Source organism: Populus nigra, chromosome 10 (genome assembly GCF_951802175.1).
Source record: "Populus nigra chromosome 10, ddPopNigr1.1, whole genome shotgun sequence".
Lineage (NCBI taxonomy): Eukaryota > Viridiplantae > Streptophyta > Magnoliopsida > Malpighiales > Salicaceae > Populus > Populus nigra.
This window is the reverse complement of record NC_084861.1, coordinates 15,927,702-15,953,078: the sequence shown is the minus strand read 5'-3', so window position 1 is coordinate 15,953,078 and position 25,377 is coordinate 15,927,702. Positions and strand designations below refer to the sequence as shown.

General features: G+C 34.7%; 3 protein-coding genes and 2 long non-coding RNA genes across 12 annotated transcripts; 3 read left to right on the top strand and 2 right to left on the bottom strand.

Moving 5' to 3' along the window:
- Positions 1–422: 422 nt before the first annotated feature.
- On the bottom strand, positions 423–1,814 carry LOC133705958 (uncharacterized). Its single transcript, XR_009844370.1, has 2 exons — positions 1,413–1,814; positions 423–814 (listed from the first exon to the last, which is right to left on the bottom strand). It is a non-coding gene; the product is annotated as an uncharacterized LOC133705958 (long non-coding RNA).
- Positions 1,815–2,437: 623 nt separating this feature from the next.
- On the top strand, positions 2,438–7,253 carry LOC133705135 (uncharacterized). Of its 2 annotated transcripts, none has more exons than XM_062130246.1 (7): positions 2,438–2,625; positions 3,176–4,849; positions 4,982–5,126; positions 5,209–5,356; positions 5,456–5,701; positions 5,850–6,134; positions 6,546–7,253. In XM_062130246.1, the coding sequence occupies exons 2-6, from the start codon at positions 3,190–3,192 to the stop codon at positions 6,123–6,125; spliced, it is 2,475 nt and encodes an 824-aa protein (XP_061986230.1). In that variant the 5' UTR covers positions 2,438–2,625; positions 3,176–3,189; the 3' UTR covers positions 6,126–6,134; positions 6,546–7,253. The 2 variants fall into 2 exon arrangements, with proteins under 2 accessions (XP_061986230.1, XP_061986231.1); XM_062130247.1 differs by lacking the exon at positions 6,546–7,253 and adding an exon at positions 6,243–6,388.
- A 329-nt stretch (positions 7,254–7,582) lies between these two features.
- On the bottom strand, positions 7,583–9,315 carry LOC133705137 (uncharacterized). The gene has a single exon (XM_062130248.1). The coding sequence runs from the start codon at positions 9,008–9,010 to the stop codon at positions 7,808–7,810; it is 1,203 nt and encodes a 400-aa protein (XP_061986232.1). The 5' UTR covers positions 9,011–9,315; the 3' UTR covers positions 7,583–7,807.
- A 2,152-nt stretch (positions 9,316–11,467) lies between these two features.
- Positions 11,468–15,872, top strand: LOC133705673 (putative F-box protein At5g52610). 7 transcript variants are annotated; one of them, XM_062131010.1, is made up of 5 exons: positions 11,469–11,634; positions 12,072–12,109; positions 12,281–14,159; positions 14,285–14,581; positions 15,458–15,872. In XM_062131010.1, exons 1-3 carry the CDS (start codon positions 11,603–11,605, stop codon positions 13,324–13,326), a joined length of 1,116 nt encoding a protein of 371 aa, XP_061986994.1. In that variant the 5' UTR covers positions 11,469–11,602; the 3' UTR covers positions 13,327–14,159; positions 14,285–14,581; positions 15,458–15,872. The 7 variants fall into 7 exon arrangements, with proteins under 7 accessions (XP_061986993.1, XP_061986994.1, XP_061986991.1 ...); XM_062131007.1 differs by adding an exon at positions 14,739–14,841 and having other exon boundaries at positions 12,072–14,159; XM_062131005.1 differs by adding an exon at positions 14,699–14,841 and having other exon boundaries at positions 12,072–14,159.
- A 2,807-nt stretch (positions 15,873–18,679) lies between these two features.
- LOC133705334 (uncharacterized) lies at positions 18,680–24,232 on the top strand. The gene is made up of 2 exons (XR_009844243.1): positions 18,680–19,440; positions 19,657–24,232. It is a non-coding gene; the product is annotated as an uncharacterized LOC133705334 (long non-coding RNA).
- Positions 24,233–25,377: the final 1,145 nt, after the last annotated feature.

Here is a 25,377-nt window from a genome sequence, read left to right as displayed (position 1 = left end):
TCCCTTCAAAGTTAATTAGGATTTCGGACCTTTCACTTGCGATTTATTTGCTTTCCATTGGATTTTAAGGCAACTACAACATTCAAAATGAGATAGGTATGCATATTTTAACACTGGACTGGAGGTGATGGTTTCCAACCTATAAGCTAGTCCTGACTGGAATAGAGAAAATCTTCATGACCTTCAAGATACGATTTCTAACTTATCTGGTAGATCCTTGGTATTCCTGAAGTATAGAAAATTTAACCTGAGACTGACAGCGGAGTATAGTCACTTCCTGGGGGAACTTAAGTATAAATAGCAGAATATCTTTCACCACCCACATTCAATGGGTTGGGTCGCATTGCTCACTTGGGATATGAAACTGGCAGTTGGAGGAACAAGATGGAAGTGCAGGAAATGAATGCTTGCCATGAACATGATAAAGGAGAAGATAAACTGGACTTGAATAAAGGATGGCATAAATAACCATCGGTCTTGAATACGTAGATTCTTAGCATCTTACAAGATCTAATTGCTTTCGGATCCAATGAAACTACAAATATTTTATCTTGAATCCTGACCATTCTAGCAAAATAATGAGCATCTTTTGCCAGCATCCTTGCTCTGGGAAATGATAATCCATGACTTACTTTGAATGGCACATTGAGAAGAAAGAATATCATGAGTTAGGGTTAAGTCTAGTTCAGATCTCCACTTGGTCAAAGCCAGGGATGAGCTAAAGAATTTGTTGATGTAGAAAGCAAGCCCCTTCAGTTGACTGTTGAGCACATCTGGGAAACAAGCTTGACTACCCCCATATGGGTGCATCATCCTGCAAGAAACAAATTTACATCAAAATTTGCAGTAGCCACCATAAATGAGGGGGCAGTTTTTCATAAATTATCTCTCTGCATCACTCTCTCTAGTCTCTCCCCGGCCTCTTATTACAATTTACAAGTAAGAGATCCTCCTGCAAGATTTGATAATATTCGTAGAATGCCTGTCTTTATTATCATAGTCTGCATTTCCCTGCCTCAAAATTCCGTGACTGCCTACAAATTTCCATCACACGAAACTCAAAAAACCAAACTTTCTTACAGTTTTTCACTCACACAAACTGAAGAACCATAATTAAGACAGTTACATACTTTGCCCTCGACGACCATTCACAAAATATTTGGTTAATGTTCCATCAAAATCTGCTATCACCTTATTTAAGGTCATTAACAGCAAAAAATTATTAAAAGACCGTCTTTGTCGATTATTAAGAGAAAAACATAAATCATCATCACATCACCATGACAAAAAAATCTCTTGATTCCAATAAACAAAATCAAGAAACCCAAAAAGGGGTTCTTTATTAAACTCAAAAATCAAGATACTAACACAAAGGAACCCGAAAAAAGATTACAAGAAAAGAAAAGAAAGACCTGAAGTTTAGCAGGAGCAGCCAAACATACTGCATTAACTTTGTTTTGGAGTAATGAGGATCACCAGCCACTGTAACCTTTGAAAGATCATGATGACCCTCCTCCAGATACTCACTTGATTCCTGAAACTATAACCGCAACAGAGAACGCTGCAAAAAAGAAGAAGTGTACAACGAATCTAAGTGCTGAACGAGGAGGACACTTCTTCTCATAATACTTGTCAGAAGACAAAACCTGGAGTTGTTTGAGAGGGATGAAGGAGATGTGGAGCAGCAGGGTTGGGGTTTGGAAGGGATATTAATGCGAGCAGGGAGAGTGGTGAGGCTGTTTTGGAGACGATAACTACTCATTTGAGAGCACAAAAACAGAAGAGAAGGGTTACTCAGTACTATACTACTATGGCCAGGCACCGCTGCTAAACTGTGTAAGCGAAATTAAATTTTATATAAAAAGTTTTTAAAAAAGTTTTTTGTTAAAAATAAAATTTTAAAATATATAAATAAATTAATCCCATGGGAGAGTCCGGCTTAATCAGGGGTGAACTGGCTTTTATCTGGGCCACTTACTCCATCTCTCTATAGGCCTTTGAGCCATAATGGAATGGAACTGCAGCCTGCTGGTTTTGTTAAGGTCTAATTACACCTTTACCCCTAACATCAAATGTTACACTTCCAGTTTCCACCCCTTACGTTCAAAGGTTTTAAATATTACCCCCGTAGCTCTTGAAACTCTAAATGTTGTTGCCTCTAACAAAACATTAGCCCAATTTTTATTTATTTTTATTTTTTTGTGATGTATTACAACATTTAAAAGGACTTAATAGGAGGGAAAATTGAGAGATAAATAAGAAAAATGTGAACTTTTTACGAGTTATTGACTAGTCAAAGCGTGAATTGAAACCTTTTGTTTACCATAGGAGTAACATTGAAATAACTTAAAATAAAAGGATATAATTAAGATACCGTTAAGTATACAGGGATGAAAGTAAAGTTTACCACCACTCATTATACACGCGACGTTTTCCCTTCATTGGGAGTTGGGATTGTAAGGATTCCTGACTTTGAAGGCAACAACCAGTCCATTAAAACCACACAGCTTCATGCTCTTGAACTTGAATTCCAGTTTCTTTTTCTGAAGACAGAGAGAAGATACTTAATGGGTTTTGTCTTTCAACAATTTTGAGCACTCGTTTCTCAAATTAAGAACCGCCAAGGTAACATTTTTTTCTTCTTTTTCCAAGATTGGTTTTCCTTGTTTTGCTTTTATTCTCCATATATTGTCTCAGTTAACTTGAAGTCAATGATCTTGATTGATTCTGAAATTGATTTTGTTTAAGGTTCATTTCTTTTTTCATGTATTTTCATTGTCGGTTTTGTTTTTTTAACTTTGAAGCAAATATTTTGATGGGTTTTGGACTGTTGTTTAAAGATCACTTCTTTTTCACACGTGTGCTCCTACATGGTTTTCTGCTATTCAAATTTGATGTTGGAAGCGAATTGGTAGCTTCCATTGGAAGTTTTTCACTTGGATATTAAGTTTTGATGGTGGGTTCTTGTATGTTAGAGCTTGTTGGTCTAATAGGTCCTAAACATACTAATTAGTGCATTTTGTGGCCTTTTTCACATGTCTTAAACAGGGTTTTGATGGATATAGGTTAACTTAACGCCCTGTTGTTTTTGCATAGATGTATAGATAGGCAATGTCAAAAGTTGTTGACTTCGGTTTTTGTATCTGAATAAGGGTTACTTAACTGGTTTTTGCAGTTTGGAATAGTGAGATGGCCAGACAGACTAACACACTTTTCCTTGAAGAATGGCTGAGGATCAGTAGTGGTAGCAGCAGCAACACTTCTGCAGACCAATCTTCTTCATCGTCTGCCCGTGCCATCATTCAAGCATGGGCTGAGCTTAGAGACTGCCATCAACACCAATCATTTGAGCCCCATCACTTTCAGTCTTTGAAAATTCTTCTTGATGCTCGCACATCACTTCATGTCGCTGAACCCCAAGCGAAGCTTCTAGTTTCAATTTTATCCTCCACAAACCTCGTCATTCCTCTTGAGGCATATCCTCTCCTTCTCCGGCTTCTTTATATCTGGGTCAGAAAGTCCTTTAGACCCTCTTCTGCACTGATTGATTCGGCTGTGGAGACACTGTCTCACCTTTTAGCTACTGAATTGGGTTCTAAGAAGAGCCCTGAATTTTTCTCAGAGGGTGTACTGCTACTGGGTGCCTTTTCTTCTGTGCCTTCTGTTTCAGAATCCTCTAAAACAGTCTGCTTGGAGTTGCTCTGTAGGTTATTGGAGGATGAGTACAGACTGGTTAGTCCATTTGGTGGGCTCATTCCAGATGTTCTTGCAGGTATTGGGTATGCTCTATGTTCTTCTGTGATTGTTTATTATGCTAGAACTTTGAATGCATTGCTGGGGATCTGGGGAAGGGAAGATGGACCGCCTGGTAGTGTTTCTCATGGGCTCATGATTTTACATTTGGTTGAATGGGTAATGTCTAGTTTCATCAAGTCACGTTCACAAGATAAATTGCAAATATTTTCTAAAGAGACTTTAGACACTTCGAGGAAAGACCATGTTCCATTTGCTGTTGTCATGGCTGCTGCTGGTGTTCTGAGAGCATTGAATAGATCTGCACCAAGTCAACAGGGATTGCAGATCCTTTCCAGCCTAAGGATTTCTGCAGAAAATAGGATTGAGTCAGTGGCACAATATTTTATTTCTAAAAGTAGAGACTATGATAATTCAGGTGATGATTATGCAACCAGTATTTTGCTTCAGTGCATTTCATTGGCTTTGGCTCGAAGTGGTTCAGTGTCTTCCCGGCCTCCTCTGCTTCTATCCCTTGCTTCAGCATTATTAACTGAGATATTTCCTTTGCGGCGTCTACATGCAAGGATTCTTGAGTCAACACATGGAAGTTCAGGGGGACTTGAGCCTGGCAAGATTAAAGAACATCTAAGCAGTGTCACTTTTAAGGAAGCAGGGGCAATTAGCAGTGTTTTCTGCAGTCAATACATTTCAGTAGACGACGAGAACAAGATGATAGTGGAAAATATGATATGGCGATTCTGCCAAGAACTCTACTCAGGGCATCGGAAGGTGGCTTTCTTGCTACATGGGAAAGCAGATGAGTTGCTTGAAGATGTAGAGAAAATTGCTGAGTCTGCTTTCCTTATGGTCGTGGTGTTTGCATTGGCTGTTACAAAGCAGAAATTGAATTCAAAATTCTCAACTGAAAGTCAGATGGAGACGTCTGTCTTGATACTAGTTTCATTCTCCTGTTTAGAGTATTTCCGGCGTATGCGTTTGTCAGAATATATGGATACAATACGAGGGGTTGTTGTGAGTGCACAGGAGAATGAGACTGCGTGTGTCTCATTTGTAGAGTCTATGCCCACTTATGTTGATCTGACAAATCCTCAAGGTATGTGTTCTTTGAATTTTCATTTCAATCTTTTAACATGATAAATTAGGTCTCATAATGGTTCTACTCATTTCACTCAAAAAATTGTTGCTTGTTCACAAGATTTGCAATTTTCTCTTAATGTCTTTGTAGAATTCCAGCAGAAAGTGGACTACATATGGTTCAAGGATGAAGTGCAGACCTCCCGCATTTTGTTTTACCTGCGGGTTATTCCGACTTGCATTGAACGTTTGCCTGGATCTGTTTTTAGCAGAGTTGTTGCTCCAACAATGTTCTTGTATCCTACATTTAGCAACTAATTAGATTCATTAGGGAGCTCATTTCTTATGTAGTGTGTTCCTTATTACAATTGCGATTAGATATATGGGACATCCAAATGGAAAAGTAGCTCGAGCTTCACATTCTATGTTTGCCGCATTCATATCCTCGGGGAAGGACTCTAATGAGAATGAAAGATCATTACTGAAGGAGCAACTTGTTTTCTACTACATGCAGAGATCTTTAGCAGTATGTTAAACAGTTAAACACCAAATTGGTTAAACATGAACATGATTTCGTTGTTAAAGAAAACCAAGGCTCTAGCTTTTTCCTTTTGTATGAATGTAGGGATTTCCTGGTATCACTCCTTTTGAGGGTATGGCTTCTGGAGTTGCAGCCTTGGTTCGAAATCTTCCTGCTGGAAGTCCAGCCACATTTTATTGTATCCACAGTCTCGTTGAAAAAGCAAGCAAGCTCTGCACTGATATTGCCACCCAAAAGCCTGATATGTGGAAAAACTGGGAAGGGGAATCAGAGCCTTGTAAGAAAATCTTAGAATTGCTTTTACGGCTTATTTCCCTTGTTGATATACAAGTAAGTGGTGGTCTTTTCATTACACTTTCCATGTTCCTTTGTGTCTGATATCAATTTAGAACATTTGTTAAATTAAGTAGTGTGCTTCGCTGTGCATCCATGTTCTGACCTTTGGGCATTGATGATATTATCGTTTTCTTGGTTTCAGGTACTGCCAGACTTGATGAAGTTGTTGGCGCAGCTACTTGTTGAGTTACCAAAAGAAGGACAGAATGTGGTTCTAAACGAGTTATATGCACAGGTTGCTGAATCTGATGATGTTACACGCAAGCCAACATTAGTTTCATGGCTGCAGTCAGTATCGTACCTTTGTTCTCAATCAACTAGTGGAAGTGCACCATCAAAAGGCATTGGGGGTGAAGGAAGTTCTGCTTCATCTCTTAGAGACCCATCAAACTGGAATGGAATAAACGCAAGACTGTGAACTATTGAGGTGCACATTTCATTTACCTTCTTTTCCTTTTGGTGAAGGTTTTTGTAGTTTAATAATAAAGTCCAGCTAGTGCTGCATTGCTGAATTAGAATTTCGCATTGTTTCAAGGAATGCTAAGATGAAAACTTTTGGCTTGGTCAAGGGAAGGGCTACTTTTACCAGCATTACTTCATATATATTTTCAGCCGACATTTATAATACAAGACATATTGCTTTTCCAGTTTCTGGAAGTGCTGATTTTTGGATTTATATAACATTGTGTCAGATGCACAAGCAAGGACTTGTCAAGTTCTCTTGCTACCTGCCTGTGTTTACTTGGTGTTCTTATCTGTTAGATTATGTTATAGGATATCTTTCTTCAACTGTGAACTGATGCAACTTTAAACACCATTTAATTAAATACGTCTCCAGGCTCATAATGCTTCCTCTTAAAAGCTCGAGGAAAGGGTAGTCTTTGGAATAGTTGAGAAGCTAACAGTGTAAGGTTCATCTTGGAAGTGAATTTCAAGTCAGTCCCAAGGCTATTGCTATGTAGCAGTTGGTGTCAAAATTTGTGGCATCACTTGATTGGTTGCAGTGAGACATCAGTTCGGGTAAAGGCATGTGGACAGAAAATGGCGGTGAAACAACTGAGCACCGAATTGGTAGTGCTTATTTGACCGGCCAGCCGTTTGAATACTTCATATTCTTATGCCCTTGAAATTACACCTCTCTACGCCCACCCTGAGAGATTTTGGAGGGTGTGTGCTGGCGTTAGATGCTGAATGCTGGAATTTGTGCGTATTCCACATGGTTCTGGTCGTGGAAACTGTCCTTTGTTGCTGCTGGCCTTTTGGATGGTGCATTTGGTGTGTGTTGCGTGAGCTCTTACATGTCTTTGTCAGATAATTGAAGAGAGAGCGCAGGACATGAGCATGTGAGAAGTCTTAATTACCTAGAGTTGGCTTGCATACGGTGCATCATGCCTTTCCTATCTGGCCCGTTGAAAAAGCTTGGGAGGCGTTTAATATATGGCCAAGAGCACCAATCTGATATATGCTTTGTATGCTAGGCAGGAAGAATATTAGTTTGACCTTTATCTCTTTCTCAATATAAAGTGCAGAGTTTTTTGCCAGGTTATGTAATGGATGTAATCATAAAGATCCATTACACTTGATGATCATGATCTAAAAAACAGCCTTGGCACATCATCAAAGTGTCAACTCATGGAGCTGCTTTTCTTGACAACTTGGTTTTGATGCTTGAAAATGGGGTGAGAAATAAACTCAAAAACTTTTATGCCTATGACATCTAAATGGCTCAGTTGGTACTATAGTAGTTCATCAAGATACCCATGTTTCACAAAGAATGCTGACAAGAAAATGATTATAAGCTTCTTAGAAAGGTATAATATGCGTATTCTCTTTTTATTTTACAGGGGTGAATATGACAAGAAAATGATTATAAGCTTCTTAGAAAGGTATAATATGCGTATTCTCTTTTTTATTTTACAGGGGTGAATGTGGAAAAACTGATTCCAATTCACAAACTAGTACATTAAAACACCCAAAGATTCCATATTCTTCCACGGGCATTACAAAAAGTATAGGAAAAAATCCTCCAAACAAGACTTGAAAGATAATGAAAAAAAATATTTAAGTGATACACAAGGGACAAATTCAATACAATTATCTTCAACAGCAAAGGGGACAGGTTATCAGACCATTCTCATTACAATCCTGGCATATATTTGACAACCCATTTTCGGCGACAACCTTATGGCTGCCACTGCAATTGAAACAGAGAACAAACCTAACACCAGCACATCCTTCACATGGTGAGCCAATGAATCTGTCAATTGGGATCCCTTCAAAGAGCACTCTAAACCAGCCTTGCTCATGCAAACCCAAAACCTCCTCAGATCCTCCTATATATCTCCCCTTGATGAAAAGCCTTGGAGGGTTCACCTTGCCATCGCAAATCCTCCATAACTCCTCCTTAAACTCCATGTGCATTGACACATCTCTCTCAAAAAAAAGTACCTGAAAACTCTCTAAAAGAAAGCGAATGCTGTTACAATCCTCAAAAGTTTTTCTTATCCCTCTAAGTGTTGTTGTGTAGAGAATTACTGAGTCACTGCCTCCTGGTGGACACTTCTCTGGGAAGCCTAATATAGGGTCACCTGTATCATCGTCGTCTTCGATTCGACGAGCTTTTAAGAGTGGCTCTTCTTCCTTGTCTTCAAGATTCCTCTCTGCTTCTCGGCTCTTTTCAAGATTTTCTTGCTGAGTTCTTGCCTGTGTTTCTGCTTCCCTTATTCTTTCAAGATTCTCCCCGTCAATACTTTCTCTTCTCTCTTCTTCACTCACTCCCATGTGCTCTTTCGCTGCTTTTTCAAAGGCAGTCAATAAATTCGGGTAAAAAAGGCCTTCAGAATTCAAATCCGGTCGCTGGAAAGATGAGATATCAATCTCTGACAAAGGGATTTTCCTAAATTGAGACCCTTTTGACTCCACCTTATCTTTAACCCCAAAAAGATCCACTCTTGCCTTCACTACTGGCCTAACATTTTCCTTGTCTTCATCAACCTCCATTTCCATTTCCTCCTCCTCTTCCTCTTCTTCAAGATCTTTCATAAGCTCATTTACATCAATAACATCAGGTTCTTGATCAGCAACAAAGCTACAATCTTTAACCTTTTCTTTTTCCACTTCTTTGGGTACCACTAACTCTGGGGTTTCAGCCTGAGCCTGAGCTTCGAGACTAGGCTTCGTTATCAATGTCTCAATGAACCCATCTGCTGCATTCACGTGGAGAACTCTAGTTTCCTTCAAGTACCCTGTTGGCTTCATTGACAACAGCTTCTTCATCAACTTCCCTTTCATTATTCCTTTCATCTTTTCAGCCCCTCTAGACTTGGGTCTTCAAGATTTGATGTGGAGAAGAAAGCAGAAGAATATTTGAAACCGAGTAAAGAAGGTTTAGGTGACAAGATTAGGGCAGGGATTGAGACAAATTTTTCACCTTTTTGTTCTCTTTGACAAAGATGGAGAGGATTTCAGCCTCAACGGCTATAAAGCTGTTTATGGCTTTAAAATCTTTTTTAAAAAAAAAAAAAAGAGTTGTGGGGACAGAAGGGAGAGATCCCGTGAGGTAGGACTAGAATTAGGGTATCTACAACCTAGCGTCATCAGGAAGTTGAATGTGGTGGTGATTTTATTGGGTAACGGTCATGATTGTTTGGGGCCCTGCTGCCCTTTGGCCTTTACTTGAGTATATCCATGATTCTTTGTCTGCCTTTCCCACCTTCCTTTTTCAAAATGAAATTACAAAAGTCTCTCATACTTCTTGCATGTGTAACAAGTTTATGATTTGTAAAACTTAAGCTAAAAAAAAAAAAAGATTTAGAAGATTTTATTTTTACACTTTAAAAGTCTTTTTAAAAAAAATTAAAAATTTTTATATTTTTAAATTATTTTAATACATTAATGTGAAAAATAATTTTAAATCAAAAAATAATATTTTTTTAAATAAAAAATATTTTAAAAAAAACAACCATAATTACGAGACTTTTCTCAAAAAAAAGAAAAAATCATGGAAAGTCGGAATATTCAATAACTTGTTTGGACCATTAATGCCTCTTCACGTTGAAAAGGATTTGGCGGGTCGTCAGTCATGTTTCGTCACGTGCATGTGCATGGCACTGGACTGAGCCCTCCCTCAAGAGATTCCTTTGAACAATATACGTGGACTGTCGCTGTTACTTCACATTTTGTAAAGCGATCAATCGATATTAAGATTTATTCTAAAATGATCTGAAGACTTATCTTTTATATCAACTTATTATATTTTAAACAATAATAATAAATGATATTAAAAAAAACAAATTGAGACAAAAAAGTGTGTTACAAAAAGATGAGAAAATAATCCTCAAGATTTTGTGAGATCATGACCTCCAAATGCTTTTTAAGAAAATTCATTTTGAATAAGTTTTTATTGTAGTACATATTCATTTTGAGAAAATAATCCTCAAGATTTATTCCTTAAATAAGTTTTTATTGGAGTATATATTGTTCTTGAGCCAAAAACTCACTATAACCGTGAAAGCGAATTTCAATTAAAAATACATAAATCAAACATCTATTCACAGTAGCATAAAAGATAAGAACAATGATTTTAAAAAATATATATAAACAAGTCATGGTGGAAAATATAAAAATTATACGTATGTATTCTATTTTTATTCAATATTAGTGAGCAAATTAACCAGCATAGACATTCTATATATCAGATTAATACATAATAATCTATAAAGCAATTAGTAATATAAACATAAAAAAATAACGATATTTTTAAAAATAACATCATATTTTCTTAACCAAGTCCATATTTTTTTATAATAAAAGACAATGACAATAGAAATAGAGGTTTTCTTTAAAAATTCAAATTGTTTGAAATAAATAGAAAAATATATATTTTTAATCTAAACTTTTTTTTTATCAATGCATCTCTCAAATTGTTTTGGTGAAAAAGTGCATTTTAACTGCAAATATTATTTTTGTAAGCAAATTAAAACCCATCATGATATTAAAATAAAATTTTAAGAGTATTTTCTTAATTAAATATCAATGAGTTTGTTTTTATAGTAGGCACATAGCAATTAAAAAAAGTAGTAACATCATCATAAAAATCTACAATATCATTTTAAAACCATTGAAAATTGAATAATGATTAAAATATATTGCTAAGTTTTTTTTATATAGAGTACATTCAAATCTAAATAAAAAAAAAAGTATTAGGAAGTTGGTTTATTCAGAAGTATTTCTACAGCTAATAAACCAATCATGCTTTCCATGCCATGAAAATCCAATTTGAGGATTTGCATCACTATTCATAACAACAAGTGTGGGTAAAAATAGCAAAATTTGATTATTTTTATTTTAAAAAAATTATCTATTTTATTCGGCAATTTAAATCTTAGAAAATTAAAATACAAAATAATTTAAATATCGTTTTAACCCAATACATCTTCTTTCTTTTCCTATCTAACAACAAATTACTTATACATCCATGAATTAATTTATTATTTTTTAAACTTTTGGATAATTCAGCGTTTTTGAAAATCTCACAACTTTACCCTATTTCTCTCTCTGAAATTATTTTTAAAAGTTATTAGAAATTTCTATTTTTTTACTTTTTTTTTGTTTTAAAAAAATATCTAAGATGGTTTAAGAAATATGGGTAATTAAATTTTTTTAATTGAGCACAACTTATTAGCCCAGATCTTAATCAAACTAAGACCCAATAGTTGAGCCCTTATAAGCAATTTCTCTAGATGGGCTGGTGGCATACAAAACGGTTTAAATAGACGAGAAATCACTTGAAAGTTGAAACCCTAATTTCTTGCAAACTAAGTTTTTTGTTGTGATCTTATTTACCTTCTTAATTATATTTATTTTATTTTTAGTTACTGGTGATCCGACAACTACATGCATCTGATAAATCAGAGAGAGACAACACAGTAAGCTAATTTACCTTGTTTACCCTAAATTTTTGCAATAAGTTATCTATTGTTATTGTTTTCTGCTGATCATTTTTTTTGGTTTCTTCAATTAATTTAGAAAATTATTCATCTCTACCATCTTTTTGTATATTTAATAACGTTGTGTTTTTCGTTTTGTGATTTTCAGCACGCTTTTGTTTTCAATCATGAATGAAAAACATATTTTAAATCTCTGAAATAAGTTATCACCTTCTGATCTCAAAAGTTATACTTTTGTTTTTTTTTTTTTTTTCTGGCAAAGAGGAGGGCTTTTTGCGGTGTTAATTATTTCTGAAGAGGATGGATTCCCAAATTGCATCTGATAAGTCAGAAACAGCATGTGGCTAATTTCTTTTCTTTTCCTTTTGTTTTCCCTTTGCTTGTCAAATTGATTAAGTGCGTGCGAAAAAAGGCAGAGGGGGACTGATGGCTACCTCTTTAGATGGAAAAGCAGGTGAGAGCAAGAAGTGCAGATGTGCTAGTTTTCTTTGTTCAAGTTTACCAGATGATGTGCTGGTTGACATCCTCTGTCGGGTTACTGATCGCAAGCATCTCATTAGACTTAAAAGTGTTTGCAAATCTTGGAACAATCTGATTACTGATTCTTGTGTTCCAAAAATCTCAGCTTCCTCACCTCTTCATGGCTTTATTTACCCTGCGTTGAGGGTCAGTAGGAGGGAAAAATACATTGATTATATCCCCTGCGCCATGACTCCAGCAGTTGCACCGGAACCACATGAATTTGTCAAGTCCTATTCTTCGCTGTTGCCTTTTGAACCTGACCGGGGTGATTTCCTTGATTGTTGCAATGGTTTGCTTTTGTTTGTTGAGGGTTCTATTCCGCAGTACTATGTGTGCAATCCTTTGACAAAACAGTGTGTGGTGATTCCTAGAGATTTTACACTCGAAAACATATGTTCTGCATCCTTGGCATTTGATCCTTTCAAATCACCTCACTACAGAGTTGTTTGCTTTGATTATTCAGAGCCCAAGCCCCCCCAAAAATTGCGCGTGTTCTCATCAGAGACTGGCAGTTGGACTATCCAAGAAACCGCTTTTGGATATGGATCTAAGAAGTCTAGATTGGCCAAGCATTGTATTTACTTGGATGGAGTGTTGTACCGTCAATCTGCCTCAAAACAGATTGACTCAAAACAGATTGACTCAAAACGACTTTTATGTTTTGATCTTAACAGAGGAAATTCTCGTGCCATTGAGCTTCCAGAGAAGGAGAGACTTGCTCCCAATGACTATGGATGCATTGGGCTGTCGAGGCGCCATTTATGTTATTTCAATCTTGTTGGAACTGCATTACACTTTTGGTTGCTTGAGGATCGTTGCAAGAATGACAGATGGACTCTGATTCACAATATCAATGTTGATTATTTGGGAAAACATTTGCATCGGCTGGATAGGATTACTATTTCCAGATTTGGTAAAATTTCAGCTTTGAGGCCCTTTGCTTTGCATCCAACTTCTGAAGTTATCTTCTTTGGGACTCGGGGTGCTATGCTCAGTTATCATCCCGAAGACAAAAGGGTGGAATTGATTTATAGAACAAAGAAAGACAGGCAAATAATTATGGGGCAGAACTCGGTTTTTCCATACACACCATGCCTGGTGAATTTGAAAGATTTTGGTCAATTGGATTGCAGTTTGAGCCAGCCATGAGTAGCCAGCCCACTTCTTTTGTCTCACTAGATGATATTTTTCTGTATCCTCGTTTCTTTTAATACCATTTATGCTATTGATGGAACATTATTATCTAGCGTAGTCTCCTACAATTCAAGCTGTAGAAGTTTTGGTTATTCAGTTAATTTGTGTGTGTGTGGAGGGGTGGGTCAGGGTTTTACAAGATTGGTTCTTGGTCCAGTAGAATCGAACCAACAATTTTACGAGATTAAAAGGATTCTTGATCTCCTTCATTGGCAGTTGGATTGTAAGGGTTTCTGAATTTCAAGGCAACAACCAGTCCATTACAGCCACACAGCTTCATGCTTTTGAACTTGAATTCCAACTTCTTCTTCCCAGGGCAGAGAGAAGATACTTAATGGGTTTTGTCTTGCAACAATTTTAGAGTTCTCATTTCTCAAATTAAGAATCACCAAGGCAACAAGTTTTTCTTCCTTCCCCTCCTTTTTCCAAGATGGTTTTCCTTGTTTTACTTGCCATCTCCATATTTTGTCTCAGTTAACTTGAAATCAATGATCTTTTTGTTACGCTTTCCATGTTACTTCGTGTCTGATCTCTATTTGGAACATTTGTTAAGCTGCTTCGCTTTGCAGCCATGTTCTGACCTTTAGGGATTGGTGGTGTTATCATTTTCTTGGTTCCGGGTATTACCAGACTTGAAGTTGTTGTTCTTGAAAGGAGGACAGACTGCGGTCCTAAGCGACAGGTTGCTGAATCTGATGATGTTACACACAAACCACCATTGGTTTCGTGGCTGCATTCTGTATCGTACCATTGTTCTCAATCAACAATTGGAAGTTCACCATCAAAAGGTATTTGATCCTTCCAAATCACCTCACTAGAGTTCAAAACACATGCTAAAGACTTAAACCTATGAATATGTCACTGTACACTCACAGGCATTCATTATTCACCAAACAATGGATACCTTCCGCAGGGCCAGGTTTTAATGCTGTCAGCAGGGCCAGGTCTGTGCTTCGTCAAGAGATCCGTACGTCTTCATCAAATTTCTAATGCCTGACCAATTGATGACCTCCTTTGAGTCGCATCTACTTCCACTAGACAAGGTTTATTGCTCCATGCTAACATATATATAATATAATCCTTTTATCCACTCTTAACAACGAGTAATGGGGCAACCGTGGCACCTTGTACAGCAAGAAAGCAATCAGTTCTCTACCTTTCCGAGTGGAGGTATCTTCACATCATCTGAAGCATTGAGCTACCGCACCTGGTTTGTTCTTTGACTTCATCTTTACAGTACACGTGTTGTATTAATAAAAACTGATTTTTTAACTTCTTAGTGGTGTATATGATATTCACTTCGCTGTTAAATATGATTCCTCTACAGTTCAGATGCTATAACTGCAATGCTATCTAGAATATTTCAGGATAGAGTACATGTTCTCTCTCACTTCAATTCCTTGGTGAAAGCTACCACTACGCACCCTAGTACACAGAATGTCAACGTGGCTTGTGCGGCACTTTCATAGTGTATGTCTATACTGTTTAGAAAATGGATGCTATACCTTTATATCATCACTTCAATTTGAAATACTAGAAGATTATTTTAGCTAGGCAATTTTGTATGTTTTGATTATAATTTCGACGAGCTATTTAATTAGTTTTGGGGAACAGTATGGCTATTTCATTTCCTTCTCTCCCTCTCTCTTCTTTCTTCTGTTAATCGTGTTATAAGAGATGTTTTCAGTATAATTATTGGCCATTGCAGTAGATCCTTTTCCCTTTTAGGATGCAAGTTTTCTAATTTTCCTTCATTTCCTAGCTAGGATGCAATTCTATGGTGTGTTTTTTTCAAGGTGGCGTAAATGTTTGTAGGCCTGTTAGAAATTTGAGATTTTAAGGGTATTGTTACCGTGATGTAGAGAAGATGTTTTGGACAGAGTTAGTACTCAGTAGGAAAGATCAGAGAAATGAATCTTCTCAATGAGACGATCTCCTTATGGGGCAGGGAAGGTGAACCCCAGAGATCTCTAGAGAGAATAGTGGGTTGTGATGGAAATGGATGAATGAATGTTATGTGTTTTCATCATATCCATTAAATGTTTGAACTGTCATCTACTGATATGTGTAACTGGCTTTGTAACAGGTTGTTTTGGATTGGATTGAGTAGCTTTGGTAAAGGTGATTTCAAAAGCATCTCAAGAAATGTGGTCATTACCAGAAAAAGTAGCTTGACATGCCCAGAAGCACTTCCTTCCCACGACAGAATTCTGTGAAGAAAGAGAGGAAATGAGCATGAGCATGAGCATATGACATTACCTCGGTGCATAACAAAGACAGCTGCTTCATCATCTGATGATCATTGGGTTACTCCGGGCGAAGCGAAGGATGGCACTGCAGAGCCAGATAGCAGGGTATTATATCTTTAGGTAGTATGTAAGTTTAGAGGTTTTTGTCATGCTTTATAACTTTTTTGGGGTCGAATTATGTTAGTATGGGAGAGTGGTTTGACTATATTTTTTAATTTTTTAAATTTATTTTAAAAAAAATTTAAATTGATATTTTTCTAGTGTTTTTTTATAATTTTGATATCTTGATATTTAAAAAATATATTTTAAAATAAAAAATATTTAAAAAGTATTTTTTATTGTATTTCCTTACAAACTTACAAACATCTAATAAGATATAGTTTTAATTTGTGTTAAAAAGACAATTAAAAAAAACACAAACTAAAAAACAAGTAAAAACTTTGTGACCAGCATTGAATTCGCATAAGACACTTTCCGGTCCAACTTTTTGTCCATTCTTTTACTGTGTTTAGTTTTGGTCTATAATTTTATTTTGCTTATTTTTTAGTTTTTTTATTTTTTTAAAAAAGAAAAAGTTGTTAGAAAAATGAAAAAAAAAAAAATTATTGATTGACCAAGTCTTGAAAATAATATTATTTTTCTATTTGATTTAATGTGTTTTTTACAGTTTAGTGATATTTCAAGCAGAGTTGTTAATTCCATTCCGTTTAGGCCGGAATGCCTAAAACATCTTGTACCAGTTAAAAGAACGGAACAAGTTTTAGCTTGCTTAAAATCTCGGCCTGATCCGAAAATTTCGGTCAAATTTCGGCCGAAACGTTCCGGTCGAATTCCATGTGTTTCGTTTCGGATTAAAGCTACTGAGTCAACTGTCAAAGTCAAAGATTTAAAATTAAACCCGGTTCATTTTCATTAACTGCACAGTACACCCACGCTCTTTTTTCTCCGAAGTCTAAAATAAACTAAACCAAATCCCTAATTTCTCTTCCTCCTCGCAGACTCCCCTTCCAATCTTTCATCTTCTTTATTGTTGTCTTGCTCTTGCATACTGCAGTAACTGCACTGTTGCTCCTGCAAGGTTACAACCTGACTTTAGTCGGCTCAATCAACAAAAGTCAACATTGGAGTTCAAACAGCTGATTCTGCTATTTCCCTGGTTTGGTCGTTCAATCATCTCCCTGCTATCTCCCTGGTTTGGCCATTAATTTTATGTACATATAAAGTTTGTCTACTCCTACCTACACTTGTTCATCTTGTAGCTTCGTAGCATTGTAGCCTTGTAATAGAGGGACCTTCTGGGCACACGAGGATTCCGGTTTAGCAGCATTGCAATCATCACCCAGCTCTTTTTTGGCTTTCCCCCATATTACGGTGTAAAATCCAATAGATATAATTGTTGCTTCGATCACTCTGCAAAATACAGGATAGAGTTTGCAAAAATTCACACGAAATAAAGAAGCTTTGTGTTTTTCTTGCATATATCCCAAAGTTGATGGAGATTATGGAGTTAATTATAATTTAGTTTGTAGTTTAACAAAACTAATCACTTAATCCTTATAGTTTCGAAAACTATATATTTAATCTATGTTTTTCAACCAAGTTTATCTTGATTAATTAGGAAAGAAGCATTTTTGAAAGGAAAAAATCCACTAAATTAAGGATGGTCATTTATGGTCAAATAACTATTTAATTATTTTTTAAATTACATGGACTAATTCATTAGTTTCAATAACCTACAGGGACTAAGTTATAGTTAATTCTGAGACTTTGTGCTCTCTTGATTTTACGGGATGATGAACTCAACAATATGTTGTACTAGAATCGTTTTCAGGGGTGAATTAAACCTTCATTAACAAAAATAATAAACCAAATAGAAATGTTTTTTCTATCTCTTTCTCTGTCTTCTTCGACTCTAGATTTTCTAGTTGAATTACAGTGTATTTGTAATAAATTTAAAGTGTGAAGCCAACAAATAATATTTGTAAATCAACATGGTATTTTGAGAAATGTTATTTTTTTCATTTTAAGTTATTGGTATCATTATCATTCATTTTACTTTAAAAATCACGTTGATGTAAATTGTAATAGCTAAAATTAATTGTGTTTTATTTTTTTTGTGTTAAAACATTTTATTTTCATAATATTTTGGTATTTTGTTTAAGTTGAATTACTTTAAGATTTTAAGTCAAAGTTCTATTTAATCTTGACTATTTAGAAATATTTTAAATTTTAAAATTATGTTTGCTTGACATTGTGTTTGTACTTTGTAATGCATAATTTATATTTTATTTATCTTGAATGTATATATATATATAGATGAACAGTACAACCTCGAAACGGCACGCCAAAACGCTTCGAAACCAAAACATTCCGTTTCAATTGAAAAAACAATACACCTGCCGAAACAGTATTGACAACCTTGATTTCAAGTTGAGAAATTAATTTCTATATACTTTAATAGTGTTTATCATGTGTTTTTACATGGTACTAATTTGGAAAATATTTATTTTTATTTGAAAAACACTTGACTGAATTTTCAACCTCATCTTCAATTATTAAAACTTAGACAAGCAAATGATGTATTATTTATTTTTTACGAACTAACTCAACCATGATTACAAATTTAATTTTATTTGTGAATACTTTTATTGTTATTTTTTATTACAAAACCAGCTTTATTTATGAATGCTTTTATTATTATTTTTTATTTAAACTTATTAAAATTAAATTATTATAATTTTTATAGGAAGGTATCCAATTAAATAACTCTCAAGTTGATTTTGTTATTTTTATGTAAAAATATAGCCTTTTTTTACAACGCTAACAGCCACTCTTCTAGTACAATTCTTACTATTTTTTTTTAATTTTATTTGTTGTTTTTATTGCATGTCTTTTTTTTACAACATGGGATTTCAAAAAATTCATCATTTCAAATAATCTATAATTAATACCGGTATTATTCGATTTTGACAAGTGAATTGAGTCGGACGATTCAAATGTTAGCGATGAACCGGTTTTTTTAAATATTCCTAGTTCTCCCATTCATTTCTCTACCGCCCGAATTCATAAAATAAATAAATAGATACAAATACAATAATCCTAGCCGTTCAATTACTACCTTCACGAAAATCTTAATCTCTCCGAGAAAAAGAAAAAGAGGGTGAGAGACAGAGAGCAACAAAATCAGATAGCAATTAACAAAACCCTAGATTACAATGGACCGCTCCTTCAAACACACCCGTGACGACCGTGATCGTGACCACCACAAACACCGATCAAGAGACGATAAGCATCGAGACTCCTCCGATTCTCACCACCACCGATCAGAGAGAGAATCTCACCAACGCGAGCATCACAAATCATCCAGGCGCGATGATACAAAGCGCGAAAGATCTCACGAACGAGAAGAGAGTGTGGATAGGCGAGAGAGATCTTACGATCACAAATCGTCTTCCTCATCGAGGCGTGAGGAGAGAGAGAGGTCGTATGATGCGAGAGAGAAGGGAGTAGAGAGAGAAAACGCGAGAAGAGAGAAAGAGAGACTGTAGATGAAGATTATTTGGAGAGAAAGAAAAGAAAGGAGAGAGGAGGTAGTGAGGATAGGGCTGTTGTTGAGAAGGAGAAGAGGAGTAGAAGAAGATTTGGTGAAAAAGTGAAAGAAGAGGATAATAGGACTGACAGCAATGATAATGGTAATAGTTTTGAGAATGTGAAGAGAGTGGATTCGAGTGAGGCTGGAGTGAAGGAGGAAGGCAATGATGAGCCAATTGGTGGCGGCAGGGGCAGCACCACAGAAAACGGTGGAGTTTCGACTACAAATGTAAGTCTTCTCCCTGACTATTTTTTTTTTTAGTTTGCTTTTTTCGATGTGTGTTTGCTGTTTTGCGGCTTATTAAGTGTAGATGTTTAGTCTAGATAAATGGGCTATCGTGATATATTAAGAATAGAGAGTAGGGTCATGCTCTTTACGTACTCGCATGTTTGGTTTAATTAGCTATTTTTATTGTCTGTTTGGATTACATGCGGGGTAATGAAGGTGGGGAGCGGCGAGATGGGATTAGTGGTTCGTCACAGTATTTGATATAGCTCTGTTAAGTTTATGCCTGAAGCAGAAAATTGGGTTATGCAATTTCCTGTGTGGTCTGTGTGTGATTTGGAGGTGGACTGGGAGTGGGGTTATGTCCGGTACCATGCTTGCTTTTGCTGGCTTGTTATAGTTGAATATGGTGTGCATGATGGCGGTTACTGATTTTTGTACAGGTTTTGCTTTTGCTGTGTTTCTTATTATGTGTATGTTTGTCACAGCTATAAGCTATTTTATTTCTTGTTACGTCTCATGTATGATTGACTGGGACTGTTATTGTGTGTTTCTATGCATGTAATATGAGAATGGAGGTGTTGTAATGGATAATTTGTGGTTTTTTAATTGTAAGATGATTAGTATCTGTGCTTTGTTAGAAATTGAAAATTTAGCGATTATTTGGCTCATGTTGATATTTATATGTTTCAAGTTACATGGTTCTGTAGGAAAAGTAGAGGTCAATTTTAGTGCTAATTAAATGATGGTAGACATAGAGTGCTCGTGGCATATGTGGTTTGGCAAGTAGTGTTCTTAATTTTCTTATATAGAGGTTGTGTAAAGTGAAAGCTGGTAAGTGAAATTTTATTTCCTTTGGGTGCAATATTTGCTTTCAGAGAAATGCTGTTTCATCACTTTTACATTGCTAGTCATGTCGTTCTTGATGTTGTGGGCATTTTGGTGACTCTTAATGCATTGCTCATGTAAGTGTCCCTTGCATTGTAAAACCATCCCCACATCGAAAACAAAAAAGAACTGCCAGGTCAGTCTTGTCTATAAATAGGGGTCCGCTACCACCCGTCTCATTATGAGACAAAGCCACATAGCAGCGCACTACAGGTAAGTCTCTCTACTAGATACTTCATTTTCATTTAATTACTAGAAAAAATAAAATACCTTCATTTTCATTTAATTACTGGAAAAAATAAAATACCTGCCTATAATGCTTGACACTTGGAGAAGAAGACAAATTAATTAGGAGATAATAACAATTTGTTTTTATATTTGTTTGTTGTGATCTGCTAGTCACATGTTCATTCCAATAATGATATATATAACCATGATTTGTGTGTGAAATTATGATATGTTTTTTAAATTTTAATAAGAAATAAAAACTAATCAATTAGTAGAATATTTGTATAATTTGGTTAATAAATACGATCCCTTGAGTTTGTCAAACAATACTATGCTTAGCTTGTTTTTTTCTACATGTTATCTTCTATTTGCCTGTCTTGATAAGAAGATTAATCTTCTTGTATTAATTAGCAAAAAAGTCATTAGTGGTGATACTAATTAAGTGTCTTTATCTTTAGAATTCTTTTTCTATTTTTACTGGTGTTTTTTGCAGTATTCTTCAAAATGAAAGGTACCAGATTTCATTAAGAATTTTGCGAAATCAAACGCATTTGTTGATATTTTTTTTACCTTTATTTTCAATAATTCTTCTTTTTTTTGTTAAATTTCATTGAGTTTATTTCATTAAATATTTCAGGAAAAGGGATATATGGAATAGTTTTTTTATGTAGATATAAATTGAATGGACAAATGTATGCTGTGAAGATCGTAAAATTTAATAAAGATCATGATTAAGATAAAGTGTTGAGAGAAGTGAAAGCGTTGGCCAAATGTAACCACAATAATGTGGTAGGGTATTTCACTGCATGGATTGAATTGAGGGTGGTGTGGTCTTCTGATGAAGATGAAGGTTGTGATGAAAAAGTTGGTTGTGATGATGCTACTCTTAAAGATCCGGATGCTATGCTTTTTAATTTTCATATAGATGAAGCATTGTCATCAGTAAATAAATTTTTAATAGTTAAATTGTTAAGTTTTGTTTTAAAATAGATAGTCAAGATTTCTATAGAAGAGTAAGCTTGTTAGAATAAAGAACTACTATTTTAAAACAAAACTTAACAGTTTAACTATTAAAAATTTACTTACTGATGACAATGCTCTATCTGTATGAAAAGCATAGCATCCGGATCCTTAGGAGGAGCACCATCACCACCTTTTTTTTCATCATAACCTCCATCTTGATCAAAAAACCGCACCACCTTCCATTCAATCCATGTAGTGAAATACCTTACCACATTGTTGTGGTTACATTTAGCCAATGTTTTTACTTTTCTTAACACTTTATCTTGATCATGATCTTTATTAAATTTTACAATTTTCACAGCATATAATTGTCCATTTAATTTATGTCTGCATAAAAAAACTATTGCATATACCCCTTTTCCTGAAATATTTAATGAAATAAACCCAATGAAATTTAACAAAAGAAAATAAAGTATTATTGAAAATAAAGGTGAAAAAAATACCAACCAATGCGTTTGATTTCGCAAAATTCTTGATGAAATCTGGTACCTTTTATTTTGAAAGATATTGCAAAAAACACCAGCAAAAACAGAGAAAGAATCCTAAAGATAAAGGCACTTAATTAGTATCACTACTAATGACTTTTCTGCTAATTAATATAAGAAGAATCTTTTTATCAAGAAACGCAAACAGAAGATAATATGTAGAATAAAACAAGCTAAGCATGATATTATTTGGCAAACTCAAGGGATCGTATTTATTGATCAAATTATACAGATATTCTACTAATTGATTAGTTTTTATTTCTGATTAAAATTTAAAAAACATATCATAATTTCACATATAAATCATGGTTATATATATATATATATATATATATATATATATCACAACAAAAAAATATAAAAACAAACTGTCATTATCTCCTAATTAATTTGTCTTCTTCTCCAAGTGTCAAGGCATTAACAGCAGGTATTTTATTTTTTCAGTAATTAAATGAAGTATCTAGTAGAAAAATAATCCTCTTATCAGGAAAAGATAATCAAGATGATGTAGAATAACACAAGCTCAACATAGTGAGAATACTAATATTGTTTGGCAAACTTAATGTAGCATATTTATTGATCAAATTATTCAGATAGCAACATTAGTTGTGGAAAGAAACATGAAAAAAACCATCATTAGGTTCTAAACATAAACAAATTATCCTAATTGCTTAGTCTTTGTTTTTTATTAGAATTTCAAAAACATATCATAATTTTATAAAGAAACCATGGTTGTATACATTAATCCAAGTCAATTCATTGTTGGTGGAATGAACAAAGTGAATACAAAAAACATATCACTACCAAATCACAACAAATAAAAGATGAAGGAGAATAGGAATGAAAAAATTGCATGAACAATGCCAATGGGTGTTGGAGCACAGTTGATGAACAGTCCTGGTCATTGCTAATTGGAAATTAGTAATGGTAATTAATTAATTAATTTTGCAACCTCCTGATTAATTTGTCTTCTCTAAGTGTCAAAGGGGAATAAAGACACTGACACTAGTTACTATATTCAAACTAAGCTTTCCTTCAATTTTATTTTCGTTTCACATTCCTTGTCATAGGTATTTTCACAGGTAAAGAAGGAGAAAAAAAAACAAAAAACGAAGCAGAAAAAGAATGAATAAATTGCATGAGCAATGCAAAGGGTCTTGGAGCACGGTTCATGAACAATCCTGGTCATTACTAATTGGAAATTGGTAATGGTAATTAATTAATTTTGCAGGCTCCTGATTGTCTTCTCCAAGTGTCAAGCAAACATTGGGAATAAAGACAGTGACGCTGCTCACTGTATTCAACCTAAGCTTTTCTTCAATTCTTTTTTTTCACATTCCCTGTCACAGGTCTTTTCATAGGTAAAAAGAAGGAGAAAAACAACAAAAGATGATAGAGAAAAAGAATGAACAAATTGCATGAGTAAATGCTAATAGGTGTTGGAGCATAGTTTATGAACAGTCCTGATCATTGCTGATTGGAAATTGGCAATGGTAATTAATTAATTTTGCAGCTCTTTAAGTGTCAAGGCAACAGAGGGAATGAAGTCAGTGACGCTACTCACTGTATTTAAACGAAGCTTTCCTTCCTTACTTTTTAATTTCTTCACATTTCCTGTCGCAAGCCTTTTCACAGGTAAAGAAGAAAAAGAAAAACAACAAAAGATGAATGAGGAAAAAATGAACAAATTGCATGAGCAATGCCAATGGGTGTTGGAGCACAGTTGATGAACAGTCCTGGTCATTGCTAATTGGAAATTGGTAATGGTAATAATTAAATAAATAATTTTGCAGGCTCCTAATTATTTTGTCTTCTCCACGTGTGAAGACAATGGAGGGAATGAAGTTAGGGACGCTATTTACTGTATCCAAACAAAGATTTCCTTTATTTTTATTTTATTTTCACATTCACTGTCACAAGTCTTTTCACATGTAAAGAGGAAGAGTCCTCTCTCTTCTTTTCATGTCACATGTAAAAAAAAGCATATAACCCCCCAGTGAGAGTTGATTGCTCCAGTGGATGGTCAAGATTCCTGTGGAAGAGTAAGCTTGTTAGACTATTAAAAATTTATGTACAAACAATAATGTTTCATGTGGATGAATAGCATAGCATTTGAATTCTAATGAGAATTCTAACGAGGAGCACAATCATTGCCTCGTTCTTCGTAGTAACTTTTATCTTTATTAGAAAATTGCACCGAGTCTCCTATAATAAAATATCTTATTATATTGTTGTGGTTATATTTGATTAATACTTTGACTTCTCTTAATATTTTATTTTTTTCATGATTTGTATTGAATTTTATAATCTTCACGGCATGTACTTGTCTATTCAACTTATGCCCGCATGAAAATATTGTTTCATATACCCTTATTCCTGAAATATTTAATAATATAAACTTAATGAGATTTAATTAAACAAAATAAAGTATTATGAAAAATAAATGTGAAAAAAATACCAACTAATGCATTGAAATTTGTTAAATTTTTATTGGAATTTGTTAAATTTTTGATGAAATCTGGTACCCTTTATTTTGAAGAACAGTGCCTAAAACAACAGACAAAAACATCAACTATTGACTTTTTTGTTAATTAATACAAGAAGAATAATCCTCTTATCAGGACAAGAAAACATAAGATAATCAAGATGATGTAGAATAACACGAGCTAAACATAGTGAAAATGCTAATTTTATTTGGCAAACTCAAGGGAGTATATATTTATTGACTAAATTATACAAGTAGCAGTTTCAATTACATCTATCCAAAATTATTCTATTATTATTTCAAACGATCTCATGTAATTTTTTTTATTCTTTGTTGAATAATAGTTCGAGTAAGTGTTGAATGAGCCCCACGAAAGCTTGATCTCATTCGATCACGGCGGAGGGTGAGCAAGTCAAAATAGAAAAACTCACATTGGGTTTAGGGATAATCAGGCTCGAACTGATGACTTCTACAACGTCAATGTGACACTCTACTGCTGAGTTATATCCATTCCCTTGCCTCCATCGAGAAATAGAACTGATTAATCCAGGGTCGAGAAACTTTATGCTATACTTTATTGACTTGACTCATTTTATATTATGATTCAAAGATTTAAAATCAGCGAGGTTTACTAATCCTTTTTTTTTTGTCGAAATCTTTTTAGAAAATCTTGAGAATGAAAAATTTGGATAATTTTTTTTTAAAAAATAGCTTGGAAGAAAATGGGTAAAGGTTAATAAATTACACAAAACCAGGGCTATCCAAAATTAGAAGAAGAAAAAAACCTAAAATTAGTAACATCCTTGAACGGTAACATCCCCACCACTCAAG